General features: G+C 39.9%; 1 protein-coding gene across 2 annotated transcripts in view; it reads left to right on the forward strand.

Moving 5' to 3' along the window:
• Nucleotides 1-23,448, forward strand: part of Nalcn (sodium leak channel, non-selective) — a 240,345-nt gene that overhangs the window by 160,300 nt on the left and 56,597 nt on the right. For both annotated transcript variants that reach the window (XM_038310269.1, XM_038310270.1), the window contains one exon: nt 17,583-17,656. In XM_038310269.1, coding sequence (XP_038166197.1) covers nt 17,583-17,656 — 74 coding nt within the window. The remainder of the gene's footprint in view (nt 1-17,582; nt 17,657-23,448) is intronic.

The raw sequence follows: 23,448 nt of genomic DNA on the forward strand, positions 1-23,448 counted from the left end.
GATGAAATATCCATTTCAGGACTGCATTTTTGCCTCTCATTTGTTGTCTCTACTTTTGTCCCATGTGTTAATGTTTTCTGCCCCCCACCCCAGTTTGGCCTTCTTGGTCACAAAGTTGACTTCATATTATACCATTCAGAGCTTTTACTTGTGTAGTGAAAAATCATAGCATGTGTATGGTCCTTTTTAACATCTTTTAGTTTGTTCTTTATTTTGTTTGTTTGAACTGAGAATTTGTGGTAGCTAATACTTCTCAGTCACCACCATAAACAGGTAAAGAGCCAAGTGGGCAAAGGAAAGACATGTGGAGTCTGAAGTCTCATTTTGCATACTGGAAAGCAGATTGGCATTGTCTTGGCGTATTAGAATTGTCTCATTATATTTCCAAACTTGGCTATAAACCAGAGAAATCAGAGGTGGGCTGTCCTTATCTACACGCCAACTGCTGTGATTGTGACCACCTGCCTCCAGGAGAAAGTACAAAAAGCTGATGTCCCCAAAGAGCCCAGTGTTGCAAAACCAAGACATGCTTTTTAATCATTAGGAACAATGTCCCAGAGAGAGAGAGAGAGAGAGAGAGAGAGAGAGAGAGAGAGAGAGAGAGAGAGAGAGAGAGAGAGAGAGAGAGAGAGAGAGAGAGAGAGAACTGCAAATCAACCCCTTCCTTAAAAGGGAATATAAATTTCTCAGAATTCCTGGCTAGAGTATCTATCACTTGGAGAGGAAGGGACTAAGAAAATGCTTGACAGGGGTGGGGTGGGTGGGGTGGGTGGGGGAGAGGTTGGCAGAGGCGAGGCTCAGTGACCCAAGCTCATCCACTTCTACTAATTAGTTTAGATCAAGAGCACTGAAAACGCCACCGCTCATTTTCTTCATAGCCTTCTCTGGGTGTGGCTTCCTTTTAACTTAGCAGAGACGTTGCACCCCAGCTGCCATCCGTGTTGTTTAGCTTGGAGAAGCTGCAAGATTTTGAAGTAGTAGTCAGTCCCCAGCTTCTGGAGCTGAATGAAACCCATCCTGTCTGCTAAACAAAGACTGATGACAGCTTGTTTCTCTTCATCTCATATTTGCCGGGTGCACCTGATACCACTGAATTGTAGTTGGGAGGGTGGCATCCCTATCTCATGGCATTTATTCTAACCTGAGCAAGAACTCAGAGTCGGAAGTGGAAGGCACACCCACTTCTAGGTCTCATCAGTTGATCCTAGGAGAGAGCTATCAATATTGCCATGTGTTCTGGTTTACTTTATGTTATTGTGGTAAACACCATTACTAAAATCACTATGGGGAGCAAGTGACTTATTTCATTTTATAAGTTATGACTCATCATAGAAGGAAGTCAGGCAGGAACTCAAGGCAGGAGCTTGAAGCAGAAACCAAAGAAGAACACTGCTTACTGGCTTGCTCCTCCTGAATAGCTTTTTCTTACATTGTCCAGGCCCACCTGCCCAAGGATGGCACTGCACAGGATGGGCTGGACCCTCCAACATCAATTAGTAATCAATAAAATAACTCACAGACATGCTCAGAGCTCAATTTGATGGGAGCAGCCCTCAACTGCAGTTCTTTCTTCCCAGATCTGGCTAGGATTGTGTCAAGTTGACAAAAACTAATCTGGATGCCATGTAACCAGCCTTCAACCTTTGGCTCTATTTCAGCACAAAAAAAAAATGGTCTTTTTTTTTTCTTTCTAAATCTATTGCTTACAGAATCAGCTTCCACCTGTTTCTGAAACTGTTTGAAAATACTTAGGATTTTTCATCTCTGTTTGAGAGTCTTTGGCCAGGGCAATGTGAAACATAGAAATGTCTCCATAGTGAGGACTCCCAGGAAACAGAATAGGAAGGAAAGGTGGTCCAGCATTGATATTTTAATCATGCAAATGTCTACTCATATGTTTCTCCATATTATTGAGATGAAAGTCTAGGGCTTCGTATGCAGAATGCTTCCTGATAACTCAGGATGTGAACTGGCCAGTGATACAACCGGTTCACTCATCCTGTAGCAATGAACTCCACAATCCAAATCCTTGACCACTGCTCTGCAGTCTGTCTCACCTGGATGTCTCTGCCTTGCCCTTAGCACGCACGCTACTTCCTGGGTCAGAACCTGCCCATAATCTGGAAACATAAATGAGCCTTGCAGAACCCCAAAAACTATAACTTGAGTACAAAATGAGAGTAAAATGACAAGCGTTAATTTTCATGTGTTGTTTATCCTTTCCATTAAGTCTCCCACATTCATTCAGCAAGTCTACAAAAATATGTGGAGCGCCTGTTATTTGCTTATCTGCCATCCCTCTGGATACAGGAATTCTTTCTCTCCCTCTCTCCCTCTCTCCCTCTCTCCCTCTCTCCCTCTCTCCCTCTCTCCCCCCCCTCTCTCTGGGACATTAGAACTTTAGAAGCTGACAACACTATGAAGAAAGACAAACAGCTAAATTAAAAGCTATTATGGTAACAGGAGCTAGAGAGATGGCCATTTAAAGCACTTGTTTCTCTTGCAGAAGACCTCAGTTCAGTTCCCAGTACCCACACGGTGGCTCAGACTATTTAGAATTCCAGTTCTGATGCCTTCTTTTGACCTTTGTGGACACCAGGCGAGCACTAGACTGTATCAGTCTCCTGAGTTCTCCTTGAAGCACAGTTGAAAAGCATAGAAAGGGGCCTTTGGCAGATAGGACCCTACAAAAAACTACCTACATTGTCTACCCTATACCTTAAGGCTTCTGGAAGATTTCCTCTTCACAAAGCCTTGTAGCAGCATACCAGCCATTTTCTGTATGATGAGAGACTGTCATATTATTTGTTCTACTGACTCTGTATGTAACAAGTTACTCAAACTGATCTATAATTTCCAGAGTGAACATTTATGCACTGAAAAAATAAATTAAGGCAGAAGGGGTGGGGAACAAGCTGCTTTGGTCTTTAGGGACGTTGATCTTCTGAAACAATTCTTCCAAATAATAGCTTGGCATCTCTAAAAGAACTATTTAAAGATGTATTCCCAGGAGAAGAGGGAGAGATAACAGGTTGCTAACGCACAGCCATGTGCTGTATCTTAAGGACAGTGGGCAGGGTAGTCTAGGAGGAACTGCAAGGGTTCATATTCACTACACCAAATACAAAAATTTTATGCAGGTGTCTGATAGCTTAAAACTACCCCTGTAGGTAACTAATCAACCTCTTAGTCATAATAATAAAATGAAAACAAAAAGATATGCAGTGAGCTTTGGAGCCTGTCCTGAAACTCATTCTGTAGACCAGGCTGTCTCTAACTTACAGAGACCCACCTGCCTCTTCCTCCTGAGTGCTGGGATTAAAGGCATGCACCACTACCGACCAGCAATTTTTATTCAACTTGTAAGTTGTTGGCCTCAAAGTAAGAGGTGGCTGTGTTTGGGTGCACATTCTTCTATTCAATAGTTATGTTTTGAGGACCATTATAGGCTAAGAGTGTTCTGGAGGAAGCCACCACTACTAAACTACAACAATGGGAATGTGGTTTAAGGTCAACTAGTAGGAGAAGAAATTCCTAATCAATACTCTTTCAAGACTGTATTTTTTTACTTGGGGGTTATATGAAATCTATGTTTCTTGGATGTGTGGTCATGGAAAAAGGAGCTATAGGCAGTTGTCCCCTATTTGGAGAGTTTGTTTTCCTCTAAAATATGGCCCCTAGTAGGTTGCCCATGCTCCAGTAGGCAGCCCAATACCATGAGCATATGAAAAACACTACTTGAACTCAGTGCCTTATATATGTTTTAAGAAAAAATAAAAAAGAGAGAAGGGCACATGATGCTGAGAGGAGGACAGGGAGACCCAGGGAAGTTAGAGCAGGAAGTGAAGAATGGATCAAAATGCATTGTCATGTGTGAAATTCTCAAAGAAAGTCTTTGGTAGCCAGTGCAGGCTTTAGACATTCTAATCTCTAAAACTGGCATCAATGAACTAAGGCTGCTGCTAATATGTAGTGTGCTGACATCGATCTATTTTTTTCTCTTTGGGGTATAGTTCCACTTACAGATCTTATCTTTCAGTAATTGTTAGACCACACTTCTTGTGTCACCGTTGTTGCTCATGGTCGCATTCTTGTTATTTGCATGTGAAGTTCAATTGCATGATTGAAATCTAGGATCCCAGCGCTGTTTGAACTCAGGATTTAAATTCCCAAACAAATTGATGGCTAGAATCGAAGTCACTCATCTGTCTCTCCAATCTCCATCTGTTTATATGAGATATAAAGAGTCATTTTGTCTTTACATCTGTGGTTCAAAACTTCCTGGCATATATTTGTTTCTTGTTTTGCTTTCATTTTTTTTATTTTTTTATTTTTTTTTGCTTTTTTTTCAATTTTTAATTTTTCAAGATTTCCATCTCCTCCCCCTTCCCTCCCCTCCCTTCCACCCATACCCCCACTCCACCCCTCTCCAAAGACAAAGAGCCATCAGGGTTCCCTTCACTATGTTAAGTCCAAGGTCCTCCCAGCTCCCCCTAAGTCCAGGAAGGTGAGCAACCAAACTGACAAGGCTCACAGTGAGCCCGTCCATGCTGTAGAGTTCATGTTCATTGCCATTGTCCTTGGTTTCTCAGTCCTCCTCCACCGTCAGCCACATTCAGAGAGTCCGGTTTGGTTCCCTGTTCCATCAGTCCCATTCCGATTGGACTTGGTGGTCTCCCGTTAGATCTGTTCCACCGTCTCAATGGGTAAAAGCACTCCTCGCAGTCCTGGCTTCCTTGCTCATGATCTCCCTCCTTTTGCTCCTCATCAGGACCTTGAGAGCTCAGTCTGGTGCTCCGATGTGGGGCTCTGTCATTTTCTCCCTCCAATGCCAGGTGAAGGTTCTATGGTGATATGCAAGATATTCATGAGTATGACAATGTAGGGTTGTTTTACCTCCATACGTGTCTGTGGTCCACATTCATGTTGTGCTCATGAAGGCCAGAAGGGGAAGTTGGGTCCTCTGGGACTAGAATTACAGATGGTTATGAGCTACAGTGAAGGTGCAGGAGATTGAACCTGGGACTTCTGGAAGAGACGCCAATGTTTTAACTGCTATGCCATCCCTCCAGCCCCCAGCATATATTTGTGGTTTACCAGTTAGCACCATTCAAAGATTTTTACTTGTTTTCAGTGGATCAAGGTGTCTCACGCTCTGCTTGCAAGTCACTGTTATGTAGCTGTAGCTAGGGGTGCTAAGTGTTGATTTTGCCAAATCTGTGGCAATCCGCAGCCATTGCTTAAGTGATGAAAACACTGTCATAAAATTCAAGTCAATTAACTTTCCAGTCATTTGGTTCCCAGCTTTGCAAGTGATGCACACATCTGGTAATATGACCCACTTCCAAATAAACAGTCCTTCATAAAACTTGCCTCATTTACAGTAATTTGATAGATTAATTACGTAAGAAAAACAAAAACCAAAATAGGCTTAGAAATTAAAAGTAATCTTTTACCGTAATGTTGATTCTTAAAATGCATTTCAGACAGCAGATATGCACATTGAATGTACATAGATGTAGACTCTACCATCTTCATCATTTACAGCTTATGTGAAACGCACAGAAAGTGAAGTTTCACACAAAGTAGGAATCAACTTACATGGGACTCCTAGAGTCCCAGGACGGAGTGAATCCCCCCACACTTATATGTTTTAAATTTTATGCCTGGTGTTTATAAAGGTTTCAGAATTATAATATGGAAACAACAAATATCAAATCTTTATTTATTTATTCTTCTCTCATACATTACATCTCAACCACAGTTTTCCTTCCTTCCACTCCTCCCAGCCCCTCCTACCTCCCCTCTCCCTGAGACTCACTCCTTCATTTCCCTTTAAAAATGAGCAGGCCTCCCAAGGCTATCAACCCAACATGGCATAGCAACCTACAATAAGACTAGGCATAAACCCTCATATCAAGGCTACACTAGGCAATCCAGTAGGAGGAAAATGGTCTCAAGATCATGTGAAAGGTCAAACAAACACACACACACACACACACACACACACACACATAGTGTTAGGAAACCCACAAGCTACACAGCCGTAAAATATATGCAGAGGACCTAGCACAGTCCCATGCAGGATCCTCCTGACCCATCACCTAGAGTTCCCTTTCACATTCCAAGACAGATTTCAAAGCTTCATAATGTGACATAATAATGGAATTCACCTTTATATGCATTGTGACATGACTATTTTAGTCTTCCTGCCACCTACATCAGTCACCTTTCAGAATTCTTTCTTTCCAAGCATAATGTCAACTCCATAAAAAGTTTACTTTAGAGAAACCTCTTGCTGTACACATGATCTGTCACACTCATTCCAGTATTAATTTGCAGCTCATGGGTGCATGATGAATTCAAATCTAGTCAAATGAGGCACCACCTTCCACCTATGTAATTTTAAGTAATTGCTTATTTCCAATTGCTATGTGTTATGTGGGAGCCATTCAATAGAGTACCTCATTACAATAATTGCACCATGCCTTCCCCGCAGAAATGATGCTCATCAAGCCCTATTCATCGGACCATGGTTTTGTTTCATGGTCAGATGTTCATGTGCCCACTTTCTCATTTCTTACTGCTCTGTTAATACCTTCAAAATGAAAGAAAAATAAGTCCATCCAAACTCTCCATATTAGAAACAAATTTATTAACATTTCAAGAAAAAAAAGCAAGAGAATAAATCTTAGTCACAAAGTATAGCTGGGTTTTTTGGATTTTTTTGTTTTTTGTTTGTTTTGTTTTGTTTTTTACTCTTTAGGGACCAGCAACCCAATTCCCAAATAAATACACGGGGGCTTATCCTTACTTATGAATGCCCAGCCTTAGCTTGGCTTGTCTCCAGCCAACTTTCCTAATTTAAATTACCCCATTTCTTTTTAACTACATTTTGTCTCTGAGGTTTTTATTTTTCTTTATTCTATATATCTTTATTTCCTTCTTACTTGGTTACTGGCTTCTGGTACCCTCCTCTCCTTTTCTTTTCTTACTCCTCCCTCCTTGCTCTGTAATAGATGTTTTAGTCAGGCAAAGTAACACAGCTTTATGGAGTTAAACAAATGCAACATAAAAGAATGCAACACACCTTTGCATCATTAAGCAAATATTCTACAGCATAAACAAATGTAACATGTCTTAAAATAAAATTCCACAACAAAGTTAGTATTTGTGAGTTTTCCCTTCATTCTGCAATCAGTTGGCCCCAAGAGGGAAGTGATCACTGGGCCTCTTCATTGCTACAGGAGAATTTAACATTCCCTAATATGTCAGTATCTGTTTCCAAGTGACTCAGTTTCTTGAATTAGTTCTCTAATTAATGAAAGCTGGGATGGATCTCTGATTTCAAGGGGTCAGTAAATGTAAGATATAAGTGATTCTAATGAGTTAAAAAGTCATTCTTGGGTTCTTATTCTGATCATGAGTGGCCCACACATAAACAAGCACAAATATTGGCTCTTATATCTTTATGGTAAGATTTGAAACAAGTAAAAATTTGTCATAGGTGTGCTAACTTCATCTATCATGAAAAAAAAGCAGACAATTTTGGTTTTGTTTTTCAGCTCAGTTTAGAAAGCTCATTTTATTTTCTAGAGATGTTTACAAAGATCTGGCTCCACCCAGAGTTCTAATGACAGTTGTAAACTGTGCATTGCTCCTGACACCAAACATCTTAATTTTTATTATTCTTAGATTTCTCATTTAAAAAGAAAATATGAATTCTTACCGATGAGGATTAATTTGCAAATAAAGCTTAAAATATACATATAATATCTCAGGACAGATTGAGGCACAAAAAAAGTCGATAATGATCCAGAAATTTTTGAAATGTACATATGAGGCATTGATACAATTCTTCCTTTAATGACTAGAGAACATTATTTTTGTTGTCTTTTGTTGTTTTGTTTTTATATTCCAACCAAACTTCCCCCTCCTTCCCCTCTTCTTAGTCTCCCCCACCTCTTCTCTATGTCCCCCACCCCATCCACACTTCCACTACCACTGTTTCTCTTTAGATATAGGCAGGCATCTCATGGATAAGAGCCAGCCATGGTAAATCAAGTTGCAGTGAGAACAGGCACTTCCTCTTCTATAAAAGGAGAATAACATTAGTATTCAAGGAAAGGAAGTTGATTTATACAACTTAAATATTTGATTTCTCATAAATATTGTAAATACATGCCAAATAAATATCCTATAGAAGACATGATTTGACAAAGTATAATGAAATTTAAGATCCAGGAAGACACTCACTAGATCTGCATAAGTTCAAATCAAACAAGGGGAATTGAACATGAAGCCCCACCCTTAACCAAAGAGTTCCATGGAACTGGCAAAGAGAAAATAAGTTTTCTTCAACAGTGTATCACTGGGTGTACCCACTCCACCCCAGGGCCCCATGCCTCAGAGAAGTTGGCCAACAAAAGACGTGTGTGTGTGTACATGTGTGTGCATGTGTGTGTATGTGTGTGTGCATGTGTGTGCATGCGTGCATGTGTGTTAGTATTTGTTGTCTTATTGTTTGTTTCTTTGTGCCTTCATTTTATTTATCTATCTATTTATCTATCTATCTATTTATTTGATTTTTACGGGTGTTGGGAGGGTCAGCCTCCAACAGCACAGAGCCTTGACAGGAATCCATGGAGTCAGCAAAACTAAGCTTTTCTTTCAGAGGAGGGTCAGGGAAAAGGGCACTCACAAAACCCTCTTTATGGTTTCCTTCTCTGTTCTTATTCTTCTTCCTTCTCTCTCTTTTCTCTCACGTTGTTTTACAACTTTTATACCTCAACAGAATCTTCCAAGCAGTCCAAGAGTCAAAACACCTGCATCCCAATTTTTAAGTGAATGGTTATATGTAAAAACATATTTCTCATCCCCCTCACATGAGTAAACACTTTATGTATTACAGGTAATGAAAAAATTATGCCAAGAACCCACATATATTCATGCCCAAGCAACTTGTTATAGATTATTCATGTGGCAAGCAAGGTGTTTTGTCAGGTCTTTTACTGGCAGGCTGCATTTGCAGTTACAAAAAAAAGGGTCAATGACTTTATTACTTATCTTGAAAGGTAATCTCATAGGGACTCTTAAAGAAATCACAAACCTGAACTTTTTTATATCAAAAGAAATCAGACAGCTCTACTTAAAATTTTTAGGTTACATATCCATTCATTAATAGTTTTTTTACATCAGGGGATTGAGGACAGAAATGGATATAAGGAATTAATCATCACCTTTGGTAATCAGCAAAACCTAACAAGGAGAATACATCAGCCAGTAATAATAATTGGGCTCCTTTGTTCTTGTTCCCTGGTTTTAAGAGCTCTGCATTTAACTCTGAGCCTTTTTAAAACTTCAGATTGTCTTCTTGGGTTTTTCACCTCCAAGTTACTTAACAAAAACACCTTAATCTAACTTTGTTATTTTCAAAGCTTTGCTTCAGCTGTGATGCACTCCAAGACTTGTGAGCACATCTCCCAACATTAAGGTTAAAAGAATTTAAATTAGCTGAGCTATTGGGACTCAATTATTAGTCATTAACTTGAACTACAATCCATACAGTTCCTTGGGTGAGACTCATAGACTATGAAACATATCCATGTATTTATTTTTATTCATCAAAACTCTGTATAAGCTGTCATTATTATTATCAAACAGGAGAGTTTAGGGAGAGGTCATGTTCTTGACAATCCACAGGTAAAAATATCCAGTAGAATGGGATGTTTCCAAGAGATAAACACACTATATCACAGGTAGTGGAGATCTCCATATGTCCACTCACACCGTGCTAGATACCAGAGAAGGAGAGCTGCAGCAAACATGCAAAGGCACAGCAGAAGCAAATACATTCCAGGGTCTGCAGTTCTGTGGCTTTGCCTAAACGAGATTAGCCCATCAGAGGATTCCCTTCCTCTGTGCTGACACCTGGAACTTCAATTGCAACTCGCTGCTCCTCTTGCATGGCCCACAACAATTCTGTTTTAAAGCTTTGGGAGTTCTTGAGAGAGAAAGAACATAAGTAGTATGAGTAGGTAGGTGAGGAAGATCCGGGAGGAACTGGAGTAGAAAAAGAATGTGATCAAAATATATTGTATGAAAAAACAGTAGCAAAAAATATCAATTCCAAAAAGAGAAGAAAACATGTATTTTGATGTTGAAAATTCACTTCAAAGAATTTCTTGTTAAAATAGTGGAAATAGAATCTATAAATGGAAAGTAATTGGCATAATATATAGCAAGCTTCTGGTAGACAGCTAAAGGATCTTTTGACATGTTAGTTGAAGAAAAATTTCCATTCATGTGTGCTTTTAAGATTATGAGCATAAAATTACTTTTAACTCTGTGAGGCTTATAATAAGTCCCAGTTATATTTTTTGGTATCTTAAGACTGTGCTTTCTTTTCTTGCTCAATCTGTCTTGATACTTATTATGAAAGTATCAACTTCAACTCTCCCTTATTTATGATTTAGGAATTTAATAGTTGCTATTATGGAGGCAGTTTTTTAATAGCAGTATTTTAAGAAAGAAAACTATAGCTTGGGGTACATATATAGTAGAGGAAAAAAACACTTAAATTGACCTTCTAAACATTCAACTCCAAAATTTACTTTGAAAATATATCATCAGGAAAACACAAAGGTACCAAAAAGTAATAATAAAAATTCAAGTGGATATTAATCAAATTAGTACGAAGGAATCAATAAATACTAAGTTAAAGAATAGTAAGAGTGGTAAATCTACATCATAATTCAACATGAAGAAAGTAGGAAATCTTCCTGAAGGATAAAAATAGTGTCTTCTTAGTATCTGAGTTTCTGTGAGGTATCACAGGAGCTAAGTAGATTACCTAGACAGAGAGGGAGCTTAGCACTTAAGAGAATTTGCTGCTCTCCTGGAGGACCTCAGTTTGGTTCCCAGAAAGACTGGTGCCTCTCAACCAGGTGTAACTCCAGCTCCAGGACTGGAATTCACTTCTGGCCTTCACAGGCTCTTGCACACATAGTACAGGCAAACACACATGTACAGAAAATAAAAATAAAACTTTCAAGCAGTTTATCCTAACACAGCATTTAAAAAGAATAAAATTAAGCAATCCATAGACCTCAACTAAAAGTAGGGAAAACCAGAGGTAGTGGTGCATGCCTGTAATCCCAGCACTCAAGGAGAACAGAAGGCTTCCAAAGTCATCTGCAGCTCCACACCTAGCTGGAGGCCAGTCTGGGATACAGGAGACCTCCTTTCAAAACAGAAACGAATGAAAGTGGGAGGAGACAGAGCAACAGCCCCATGACTCCCATGTTATTGACATCCTTAAGAACCGAAACCAAGGTCATCCCCAGATCGTCAGTGTTTATGGAAAAGGGAGCACCTTCCAGTGCTCTCTGAGACAATCCACAGGAGCTGAATGAAAAGGAAGAAATCCAGGACAAGAATGATGAAGAAAAGAGCAGATCCAAGTCATCTTGGAAGGGGAGAAGAATGGCAGATGAAGGGTGGAATACAGAGCCAGGAAATCCTAGGATGAAAGGGCCCATGTTTGATTACTGCACTGAATCAACAGCAGGAGAAATGAAAACTCTGGAGTTAAGAAACACTGAACTGTCTGGTGACTCCCAATGCTGTATACAAATGAACAAGAGCTAATTAACAAGATTGAAGATCCTGTTGTAAGTCATTAAAACAATGAGAAAAAAAACATGCCATAAAGCCATATCTACAAATACTTATACCTGGAGCACTCTGTTGCAAATGAGTTCAAATATCTAAAAACCACATATAGATAAATTATCAGCATAAGTAAGCATTAAAAAAATCGGAAGTGACGTACTGAACTCGGGAAAGAATCACAAGTAAAATCAATAATTTAAAAGAATTAGATATCATAAATTGTGCCCAAATCATAATAAAAATAAAACTTCTTAAATTTTTCTTGTGTACATGTATGTGAGGTGTGTACTCATGTATATGTTGCGTGTGTGTGTGCAAGAGTATGTATGTGCATATGTGTGTGGAGACCAGAGATTGATGCTGGGTGTCTTGCTTAAACACACTTCACCTTATATTTTGAGGAAGAGTTTCCCAAACTTAGAGCTTACCCATTTGTCTAGTGCAGGCAGGCAGCTTGCTCTGAGATGGCTGTCTCTGCCTCTGGAGTGTTGGGGGAGATGCCCTGTGTCACACTCACCTGACTTTTATGTAGGTGTTGGTCTTCATGCTTGCATAGCAAGCAGTTTACCTGCTGAGCCATCTCCTCAGCCACCGGGAAACCTTAAAAATCAAAAAGAAATAAAAATAAGGACCTCATTATTATTCTAGGCATTTCTAGTGGAGAATACCACAGCAAGATACTAGAACAAGCGACAAATATTCTAAAATAGAACATTTGAAACAAATATGGAAAGCATACGTCATGTCTCTGGAAACATTGCTCAAGAAGAACCAGAAATACAATCCACACCACATATGTTATAAGACTTTAGACTTTAAAAGTATTTTTGTATTGTCTCCCCAAGCAGCAAGTGACTTTTAAATTAATGAACATCAAATTATCATCAGACATTTCAGAAACAACCCTTTAGATGCAAAGAAACTAGAGTACCACACAGGAAAGACTGCAGAAGACAGGCTTTTATTTACACCCAGGAAAACTGAATTTCTTGATTAAAGAGACAGAAAAATTGTTATCAAGATGTCATTGTACACACAAATTGGTATGTGAAAGTGTTCCCATGAGCACTTCCCAAAGAAACTTCTGAAAACCGCAGCTCTGACAGACACATCACCTGCAAAAGTCACTCAGACACTAATGGAGTACCAAGTGACGGGGGAGGCAGTCATGCAGAAGAGCAGGGAGAATGAGAGGATAGAGCCAAAGAAGAAACACACCACAGCCCTGTGCTTTGACGATATGGGGCAGCAGGAAGAAGAGCGAAGGCAACACTCTTCCAATCTCTGCTAGTCATCTTGGCTGTGAACAGTAAAATAAAGCTAGTAAGTAATTAGGAGATAGTCAAACAAATCTGCCGTTCCTTGTGTGGAATATCAAGTCTTGAAATCAAGAGTAGATGTCATATGGAAAAAGTCAGATGAAATTTCCTGAATCTAAATTGAAACTATCAGTGTCCACTCAGGTGAAGCCCCAGAATAGTGACCATCTTGGTAGCGATTAACAATGCCAAAATTTAGATTATGTGCCCCCAAAATCATTTCTCAATAAATTCATCAAGGCCTCTAGGAGAAAGTATTCTTGAGTTTGAATAGGAAGTACACATAGTTATGGGGCATCTTGTCATCCTGAGAGCAAAGAGACAACTGTGCCAACAGCTGCTAGCATCATGTCAAAAAAGAACTGATGGGCCAACAGGCCATTGATCAGTCAATCTATGAAGAGAAAAAGAGCATAGAGTTGGGTGGGTAGGGAGGAAGAGGGGCAATCTATAAGGAGCTAGAGGAGGGGAAAGAATGTGATCAAAATATAATGTATTAAATTATCAAGGAATAAATAACAACATTGAAATAGCAATTATAAAGGACTAAAATCCATCAAATGTGTCTTAACCTTGAATTCATAGCGATGCTTTTAAAGATTATATAAAATCTATTAACTATTAAAAACTGATATGAAAAGATCAAGAATCACAAACTTCCCTTTAATGTTTCCCCTGTAGGCGGTAAAAGCAGATAAAAACTAATACAGGAGAGACAGCTCCCTAGGAAGGAATCATTTTGATGAGATGCAAGGAAATGACAATTTTGCATGTGAAATGAGTCTATAAAATGAACATTAATGTCACTGCTATCATAAAAAGACACAGGGAGTATGTGTTTTCTGGTGACGGAGCATGACGTCATAGGTGGCCCTACCAGAGAGATCGAACCAAAAACATAACTGTTGAGTCCTGCGAATCAATCACTGGTTGATTCACAGGGAAAAGAGAAGGCAGGAGAGCCTGGAACCCTCCTGTCCTTTGCCCTGTCTGGAGCCCACGCTACCAGGAACTACAGGAGAACTGCCACCATTATTTGACTAAAAAAAAAAACCTTTCTAAAAGTAAGTAAGAGCCACCCATCCATTGCTGTGCTGTTCCAATCCAAATTACAGCTACTGTGCAGAACTTGAGTTGAATTTCATGGCTTTTAAGTTCTGTGCTGGAGTGAACAATTTAGGAAATATCAGTCACTGTGTATGTGCAAATGTGTGTGTGCATGCGTGCATGTGTGCGTGCATGTGTGTGTGTGTGTGTTACTGGGGGCCAAGATCTCTCACACAAGTTACAAGAGTTTTATCTGCCTCAAAATGTGGACTTTGAAATCAAAAGTTTAAGATGCTATTTTAAAAAAATCTATGTTTTACTTTAATGCTTAAATGGAAATTTAATGTATTTATTTTTGGTTGCTAATTTGGTCAAGGAATTGCCATTTGATGATATGAATGCATTAGGTTTGCAAATAAAACTGTAAAATATCAAAATCTTTTAAACTAATCATTTGTTTCCAGTGCAAGCTCTGACTAAATGGGTCCCCTCCCTTTCTTCTTATTTGCTGCATATTTGATGCACTTAGATTCAGTATTAGCTGCTACGGACTTCTTTCACTGCTACGATTTGCAATTTATGGTCTGAAATTACATATTTTGAAATGGCTCTGTGCCGTGCTTATTTCAGGTGAATAGCAGTATCTTTTGAAACCAGAAGAGGGCAGAGCAGTGTAGCTCTGAGTTCTTTGTGACTAAGACAACCAAAGAATGTCTGTGCTAAAGGAAAAAGATAAAGTTTTACTACCACAGCCAAGGACCAAAGAATGATTGATAGCTACAGACCTTTATCTACTATGAAAATAATAGCATGCATATATGTATATATATATATATATATATATATATACACACATACACACACAGAGAGAGAAAGAGAGAGAGATAACTTATCAAATACACATCTTTCAGAATGCAGTCAAGCTTAATCCATAGGGTTTGTATTAAAACAGAAAACATACTGCTTCTTCCGCTGCTAATTGTAATACCATTCTCAAGGACAACCTTGAAAGCATGACCACTGCATTTGCTTTAATTGATTCGAGTTTATTGTACTAGAAAGCACCCCCAAATATGCAGAACGTGTGTTTGATATCAGCTGCTCTATTGCAGAGCAGTTGACAAGTGATTGAATTTCAGTTGCTGCCCTATACCAAAGACAATTAAGGCTTACTGACGGCTTTGAGCATTATGTCTGCCCTCCTTGCACACAGTGCACCACTGCTGGCCCTCCTGTATCCTGGGCCTGACTTCTGCCTCACTGTGCGTTCTAGTTGTCAGAGCAGAAGCCCTCCTCTGATAGGACCTTCAGCTGTGACTCCTGAGCAGTGCTCCCTTGACTTGTGCTAAAAGCTCAAAGAGATTGTAAACTTGTCCCAGTATCACCTCTTTAGGGGGTGAATAATGTAGGAAAGTCAATGCCTTTTTATGTGAAAATGTACCCTCTAAATAAATGGCATCCACTCTAGTCTCGATCAACATGTGATTAATTTTCCTGGGAGTTCTAGTCAATTCAAAAACAATTCATGTTTTTTTATTACAAAAAGATAAATCTTTCATGGATGTGTGTGGAAAGGTCAGTGTGTTCAGTGATCCTGCACTTCATTTCAGATCTGCTACGCAATGTGAGAACTACATTGTACATCCTGATATTACCCAAGTGGTCGGTAGGAATAGCAAGGACCAGTTTGTGGGAGCTGGAGAGGTAGATGGCTAGGTGGGGAAAGGGCTTGCTGTTCCAGCTTGGAAAACTGAGTTCAGATCCCTATCGCCCACACAAGAAGCTGGGTGTGGCAGTAAGAATCTATGAGCCCGATGCTGAGGTATGGAAATAGGAGAATCCCTGGGGCCCGTTGGTCAGCCACTCTAGCCAAGCACGGAGTTCCAGGTTCAGTGAGAGAGCCAAAAACCCAAGGTGAATAGTGATAAGGAAGGTATTTGATAGATATTGACCCCTGGCCTCCACATGCGTGCACACACACACACACACACACACACACACACACACGCACACACTCACGAACATGCACGCACAAACATGCACACACACACGTGCGCACACACAGAAAATGGTGGGTTTGTGACTTTGTACTTCCCCAGGTCTGGCCATTTAGACATCTTTGTTCACACTGTAGTGCTTTTTTGTAGACTGGTTTGTAAATGGGAGCCCCTGTGTCCTACCTGGCCTGACTTACTGAACTATTCAGTTCCAGAATTCAAGAGCCTGGCTCCTATCTATCTTTTGTTCTCAGTGGTTACTGATGTTGTGCTGCAAAACAATCCCACACCAGTTAAGAATTAGGGATAATATAAAGGGTTATTTATTTGAGGGGAAAAACTTACAGATCACTGTCCCATACAACAGTCCTCTCGTTGCAAACAGGAAACAGGGAGTCTAGCAGCGGGAACAGGAGCCGGGAGCGAGCGAGCGAGCGAGCGAGCGAGCGAGAGAGAGAGAGAGAGAGAGAGAGAGAGAGAGAGAGAGAGAGAGCGAGAGAGAGAGAGAGAGAGAGAGAGAGAGAGAGAGAGAGAGAGAGAGAGAGCGCGAGCGCAAGCGTGCCTGCAAGCTGACCGGTTCTGCTGCATTTTAAAGTATAAGAGACCACACCCAAGTGGGCTGGTATCTTAAAGGCTATTGGCTGAAGGAGCGGAAGGAGCTCCTGGAGCATTGTGCCAAGTGGTCAGAAAAGATAGTCTTTTGGTGGCAGACAGTGGCTCACTCTCCCATCGTTGGCTCCCAATGCTGACTGCTAAACGTGCTTCACTCTTAGTTCTTGGGACTCTAGCTTGGATAGTGTATGCCCCCGTTTTCTCTCCATCTCTTCCCTCCTCCCACTGCTTCCATGAATCACTTAGTCACCTGTAATGTGGTTCGCTAATCGAACGTACAACCCATGAGCAGGATAGATCTGGGTTTGCCCTCCACGGTGTTTTTCTTAATCCTTCTCTCCAGGATGACTTTATCATCGTTGCTTAGAGGAGAACTTTGGCCTTACCTCCCTGTCATCCTTCCCTGTCCCTGAAGATAAAATACTCATGAACTCTCATTCAGATCAGCATTAGATCGTAGGCCAGGAACCTGCAGTAGTATAGTGTGGATTGAAAAACTTTCACTAATACAGTTTCCAAGTGTTAACCGCAACACCAAATTCTTTACAGCCTGGAGCTTAATTATTCAGATAACAGACAGTGTCGTTGCCAGCAATGTACACACCGTACACCACTCCATAGCTGTGACATGCAGTCTCACAGTTAGAATCTCTGCATAGATTTTAAAAAATAGCACCGGAAAGAGCGCTATTCGAATCATTATATCAAGTGACGCAGAAAACCAATGCCAGTTTGTCATATGTGTGGCCTAGACATGTGCAGCGAGGGGGAGGGCGTAGCCTAGACAGGGGATCGTAAGATGGGAAGAAGAGACAGTAAGAGAAATGTAACATGTGACGTAAAGGTCAAAGGGGACAGAGAACCAGCGTTTTGTGGACTGTGAATGTATCATTCCTTTGTATCCTAAAACTAATGTGCTTCTTACACTTTTCAGCTCCGCAGGTCTGTTTTCAGCATCAGGGCAAGGAACCTTCTGGAAAAGGAGACTGCGGTCACAAAAATCTTAAGGTAATACCAGTAACTTCAAGGCCTACTTTAATGTCAGTGGGATTACATTAAGAACGCACAGAACTTTTTCTCAATGAATTCAGTTTCCGGACAGTAATATTTACTGTCTGCTCAATTGTAGACATTTAAATGTCTTAAATGTGCACCTTCATGCTTAAAGGTAATGTCAAAGATGTAACTAATGTTTGTCTAGAAAAAGTAGTGTTTTATTATCATAATATGCCATATTTATTATTTAATGTATTTAAATAAGCTATACCTAGATTCATTTACAAAAAAAAAAGTGAAAAGAAATTATCATTATTCTTAACCACCTACAACTTTTGTGGTATCGAAAATAATCTGAAGAAAACCTGGCAAAAGTGTAAGTCTAAAAATAATTATGATTTCTTCATCTGTTACTAAGGATCTGTTCATATTTGAAAGCCAGGCTGGAAATATGTAAGCAGCATATGCATGCAGTGCCCGTGGAGGCCAGAAGAGGGCATTAGATCTCCTGGGACTGGAGGTACAACCTTTTGTACACCTCCATGTGGGTGCTGGAAACTGAACCTGGGTCCTTGCAAGAAGAGCAAGGGCTCTTAACTGATCAGCCATCTCTCCAATCCCACCTAGCCACCTTTGAATGACCACAAAATTGTATTATTTTAGTGTTAATGTCTAAAATATGGAAAATCAACCTGACCACTTAAACGTAACAGACTATACATTATAACAGAGAGTGACAGGATTCAAAAGTGTGTAAGTATCTGAGACGCCAAGATAGTTGCATATATTATGCTTATGTGTAAATGATAAAAATGGCATGGCTGGCAAAGCTAATAGGCACCTTCATATGGCAAAGTAGTCTGCAAATTCATGGTAAGTGGAAGAAATCAAACTCCTCTACCTGGTCCCTTGCGAGGATTGCTCGTGAAAGTATCTTTCCATAACATGTATTACTGTGGCTTAGGAAGCCATGATGAGGAATTACAACTAGGTACATATGAGGCGAAAAACTAACTTTTTGACAACTTAATACTTGAAACTTGTGAGATAGAAAAAGTCCTATCTCATGAAGACACATTCCATAGTGTTCTCCTTCTCTGTGGGTGACATTCGGGCACATAGTCATGCATGTATTGCAGTAATTTTTTGAGTTGAAAAATAAATATTGTGGGGCTTGAGTATTCTCAAGATGATTAGACAAACACGAAAGGTCTCATGGAAAGAGACTTGAGCCTCGGTGTAGCCATGCTCTAACTAGGCGGCCGTTCATATCAATGTCACTCTGGGACTATGCCGTGAGACTTGTTTGGATAGCTCATAATCTCCAAGAAACTAGGTCAAACTGCAATTACACCAGCAAGTTCATTGGAGTGGTCTGCAGAAATGCTAGCATACATACTAGGAAGAGAAACATCCTTAAAATGAGGAACTACTCAGGGAAAACATCCTATGCTGAGTCTAACTTAGAGCCTCCTTTCTACTATTTTTCCCCTGTTACAACCGCCCTTCAGCAAATCTGCTGTGCTTGGCCTACAGAGTGAACATGCCTGTACACAGATACTCAATTTGATTTCTTTGCTGGAGCTACACAGTAAGCCAACTGTGTCCAGTTAACGACTTTGTGCCCTAGGTACCAACCAGCAAGCCAAGACCAAGGTTCCCAGTGAATGACTGCCCTTGGTAACCAGTAAGCAAGTCATAACCAGAGTTCCTAGTGAATGACTCTATTCCAAGGATATCTCAATACTTTGGAGCTTAAAAGGGGAAGGAGTTATAGGCTTCACCTTCTTTATATTCTGTAATGGTTGTCAACTTGATAGGATCTAGAATCTCCTAGGAGACAAACCTCGGGGCATGTCCGTGAGGAAGTGCCCACATTGGAATAACTGAGATAAGAATCCCCACCTTATGTATGAGCTGCACACTTCCCTGAACTAGACCTGAACTATATAAAAGGAGGAACCTAGGTGAACACCATCCTTTAGCTCTCTCTGCTTATTGGCTGCACATGCACTATGACCAGATGCATCAAGGTTTGGCCACCATGACTTATCTGTAATGATGGACTATGACCTCTAAATGTGAACCAAAACACACCCTGTCATCCTCAGAAGCTGTGTCACAGCAATGAGAAAAGTAACAAGTGTGTACTGCCAGATCCACTGCCTTCCTCCTTCATCCATTCTCTTTTCCTCTCCCACTTCATGAGGCTGGGAAGAACTCACCCATCTGGGAATCATGTTGTACATTGATCTGGTAGTCAGTCTTGAGGCAGCCAAACAGAGGGACATGGCTTTTCCCAGAGAGTCCTGTGGACCAGTGCTCTAATATTCATCTAGGTGACAAATTTTTCAAGGCGTCCCAGGAAATCATCTGCAAGTCAGGCCTTGAGGAACATCATGTCACAAGATCTATATGAACATGTCATTTGAGTTGAAAAAAAGTCACACTTTTTTCTGAGAGCTGATCAGTTTAACAATGAAAAGTGACTTAAAGGGAACACACTGTCACAAAATTGAATGAATTAGATGGATGAAATAGACTATGTTTTCATAAAATTCGCATATCCAGACAATGCTGCAAGGGGGAATTTAACATTTTTTTTGAAAAAATATGTAGAAGTTTGGGGCTTTTATTTGAAAAGATACATGATATGAGAAAAAAATCTTTAAAACTGTCAGGAAATATGGACTATCCTCAAACTTTCCCAGCTGTTGTATAATTTGGGGAGTTAACAACATTCCAGAAAAGCACAGAATTAAAGACCTTGGCTATATGTTACCTTGTGAATTACAAAAAAATAAATGGCTACAGTTTGGAAATAGGATTTTAATATTTGTAAATTTGATCTTTACAAAAAGCATTTATCTTTTTTTGATAAAACTGTCTTTGCTTCTCTTAGTACATGAGAGCATAGGTTCCATCATGCCCAGAAGACGCTATTTGACTCCAGTCTTGGCCATTCTCTGGCTCTTAAAATCAGATCCCTTATAAGAAGCCAGCCTTGTCAGCATGCGTCTGTAATCCAAACACTACGTAAACAGGCTGATCTCTGGAACTTGATGGCTAGCTTGCCAAACCCAGTCAGGAAACTCCAGTTCATACAGAGACCATGTCTCAAAAGGTATAGTGGAGAATGACTAGAAGATACCAGACATCAATCTCTGTCCTCCACTTGCACATAAACCCATATGTACAAGTGTAATCATACACATACACCACTCCACACATGCACACACTCATGCAAACCAAGAAAGAAAGGACGGGGGTTGGGATGGCTATATACATAGTGACCAGGAGCTTAGCTAGTGTCTTGAAGTATTCTGATCACAGACCAGTAGATTTTTCTCAAAAGATTTTTCTGCATCTATTGAGATGATCATGTGACTTTTATCTTAAAGTTCATTTTTGTGATTTACAACATTTATTGACTTGTGTATGTAGAATCAATCCTGCCCCCTTGTGATAAATCTAGCTTGGTCATGGTAGATAATCTTTTTGATGTATGCCTTTACTCAGTTTGAAAGTATTTTGTTGAGAATTTTTTAATCTATGTTTGCTAGGGATATTGTCTAGTAATTTATTTTTGTATTATCTTTACCTAATTTGGGTATTACAGTCATGATGGCTTCCTGAAAGGAGTTTGGGAGTGCCATTGTGTTTCTTCTTTTCTTTTCTTTTCTTTTAATAATTTGGGAGAGATTGACTGTAGATAGTCTTTAAAATCATGGTAGAATTCTGCTATGAATCTATCTAAGCTGATCTTCTTTTAGTTGGAAGACTTTTTATTACTGTTTCAAACTCTTCCTTAATTATATCCATTTAGGTTGTTGGTTTGACGTGGGTTGTTTGGATGAAACGTGCCCATTTCTTTTAGGTTTTCTACCTTAATAGAGAACAGGTTTTTAAATTACTCCCTTATAATTCTGAATTTCTTGGCTGTCTGTTGTGATGTTTTCCTGTTTATTTCTGACTTTATTAATTTGTATCCTCTCTCTTTCTCTTGGTTCATTGGGAAGGGTCTATCAATCTTGTTATCTTCTAAAAGAAACAGCACTTAGACTCCTGATTCTTTGTATCATTTTCTTTGTTTCTATTTCTTAGTTTTTTCTCCAATTTTTATTATTTATTGACATCTATGGGATTTGGATTTGGCTTGTTCTTATTTTTCCAAATTTTTGAGTGGCATCATTAAGTCATTTATTTGTGTTCTTTCTAAATGTTTAATGTAGGCACTTAGAACCATAAATCTCCCTTATAGGACTGCTTTTAATGTGTCCCAGAGGCTCTGTCGTGTTGTGTTTTTATGACCACAGAGTCTGAACTTGCAGTCTATAGTGCATATAAATGAGTTGAAGGAAAGAACCTAAAGCTAAGAATGAGGATTTTGACTAAGTACAGCAGCCTCCCCTTTGTAGACATGTTAAGTCTTCTTGGTGGAGGGTCTGGATTTGCAGCCCTGGAAATCAAAGGGCTACTGTGGCCACATTTCCCATTAGACCGACATTTCAACATAGCCATCTTTTACCAAACAGCAAACCAGTGTGCCATATCCATTGCTACTAACAGAAAATTCCATTCACTAGAGAAAACATCTAAGAGCCCTAGAAGCCAAGGACACCACTCTTCACTGAAGTCACCTATTTTTACCCAAATTCATCTTTAACTCATGTCACTTTACTGAATATTTTTATAAATTTAATTGACATTTTTGTTAATGGAAATGTATTTATGGCCATTTTGATGAAAAGAAGGTATATCACATCTGCATGGCTCCAAGACGGAAGCCAAATAGCACCCATACTGTTCCCTCAAGACGTACCTAGAGAGGATTGGGAGAGGAAAGAAGCAACCCTCCACCTCAATCAAGGTTGCTGCTCACACTTGACTCCTCAGCTGCTCTGACTTGGATGCTACCATTCAGTTCCACTGAAGATCCTTCCTTCCGGTGACCTTTTCTCAGCATCGGAGGAAAAAAAAATGAACACATGTTTTTCAAAGCACTGCTACCTTTGCAGAGGCTTGCTCTAATTCAAAGCCACCAAATAAAGCAAAACTGCACTCCCATTCTCACAAGCACCGACAAATAGAGAAATAGCACACACAAAAAGTAATTAAACTTTGTACGGTATTCCAAAAAGGTCTGTCCTTTTGTGATTTTCCCATGAGTGCCTCATTAGCCAAATAGTCTTTACAGCCTTGGCAAATGATCAGCCTTAGTATTTGTATCCTGATATTTGATTAATGGCACTATGCACTTATAATTACTATTGAAAGTCTAAAGAATAGTCTCTTTAATTAGAGCTAAGATGAAGGGTGCAGAAGATAATAGGTAGCACTGCCTTTTTTCCCAGATTTAAGGGAATTATTTACAGTTTTAAGTATTTTATTTTATGTGTATGGGCAGTTTTTTCTGCATGTAAGTTTGTGTATCGTGTGGTGTGTGTGGTGTGGTGTGTGTGTGTGTGGTGTGTGTGGTGTGGTGTGTGTGTGTGTGGTGTGTGTGTGGTTTGTGTCTGTGTGTGTGTGTGTGTGTCTGTGTGGTTTGTGTCTGTGTGTGGTGTGTGTGTGTGTGTGTGTGTGTGTGTGTGTGTGTGTGTGTGTTGCCTATGGAGGCCAGGAGAGGGTTTAGGATCCCCTGAAATAGGTTGTGAACCACCATGTGGATGCTGGTTACTGACCCCAGGTCCTATGCAAGAGCAGCAGTTTTCAGCCCCCTGTGACAGAGATGGATTTTTTCCTGAGAGTGCCCTTTAGTCCCCCACCTATCGAGGATTTCTGTGGCATCTCCTACATGTCAGGCA

Source organism: Arvicola amphibius, chromosome 13 (genome assembly GCF_903992535.2).
Source record: "Arvicola amphibius chromosome 13, mArvAmp1.2, whole genome shotgun sequence".
NCBI lineage: Eukaryota > Metazoa > Chordata > Mammalia > Rodentia > Cricetidae > Arvicola > Arvicola amphibius.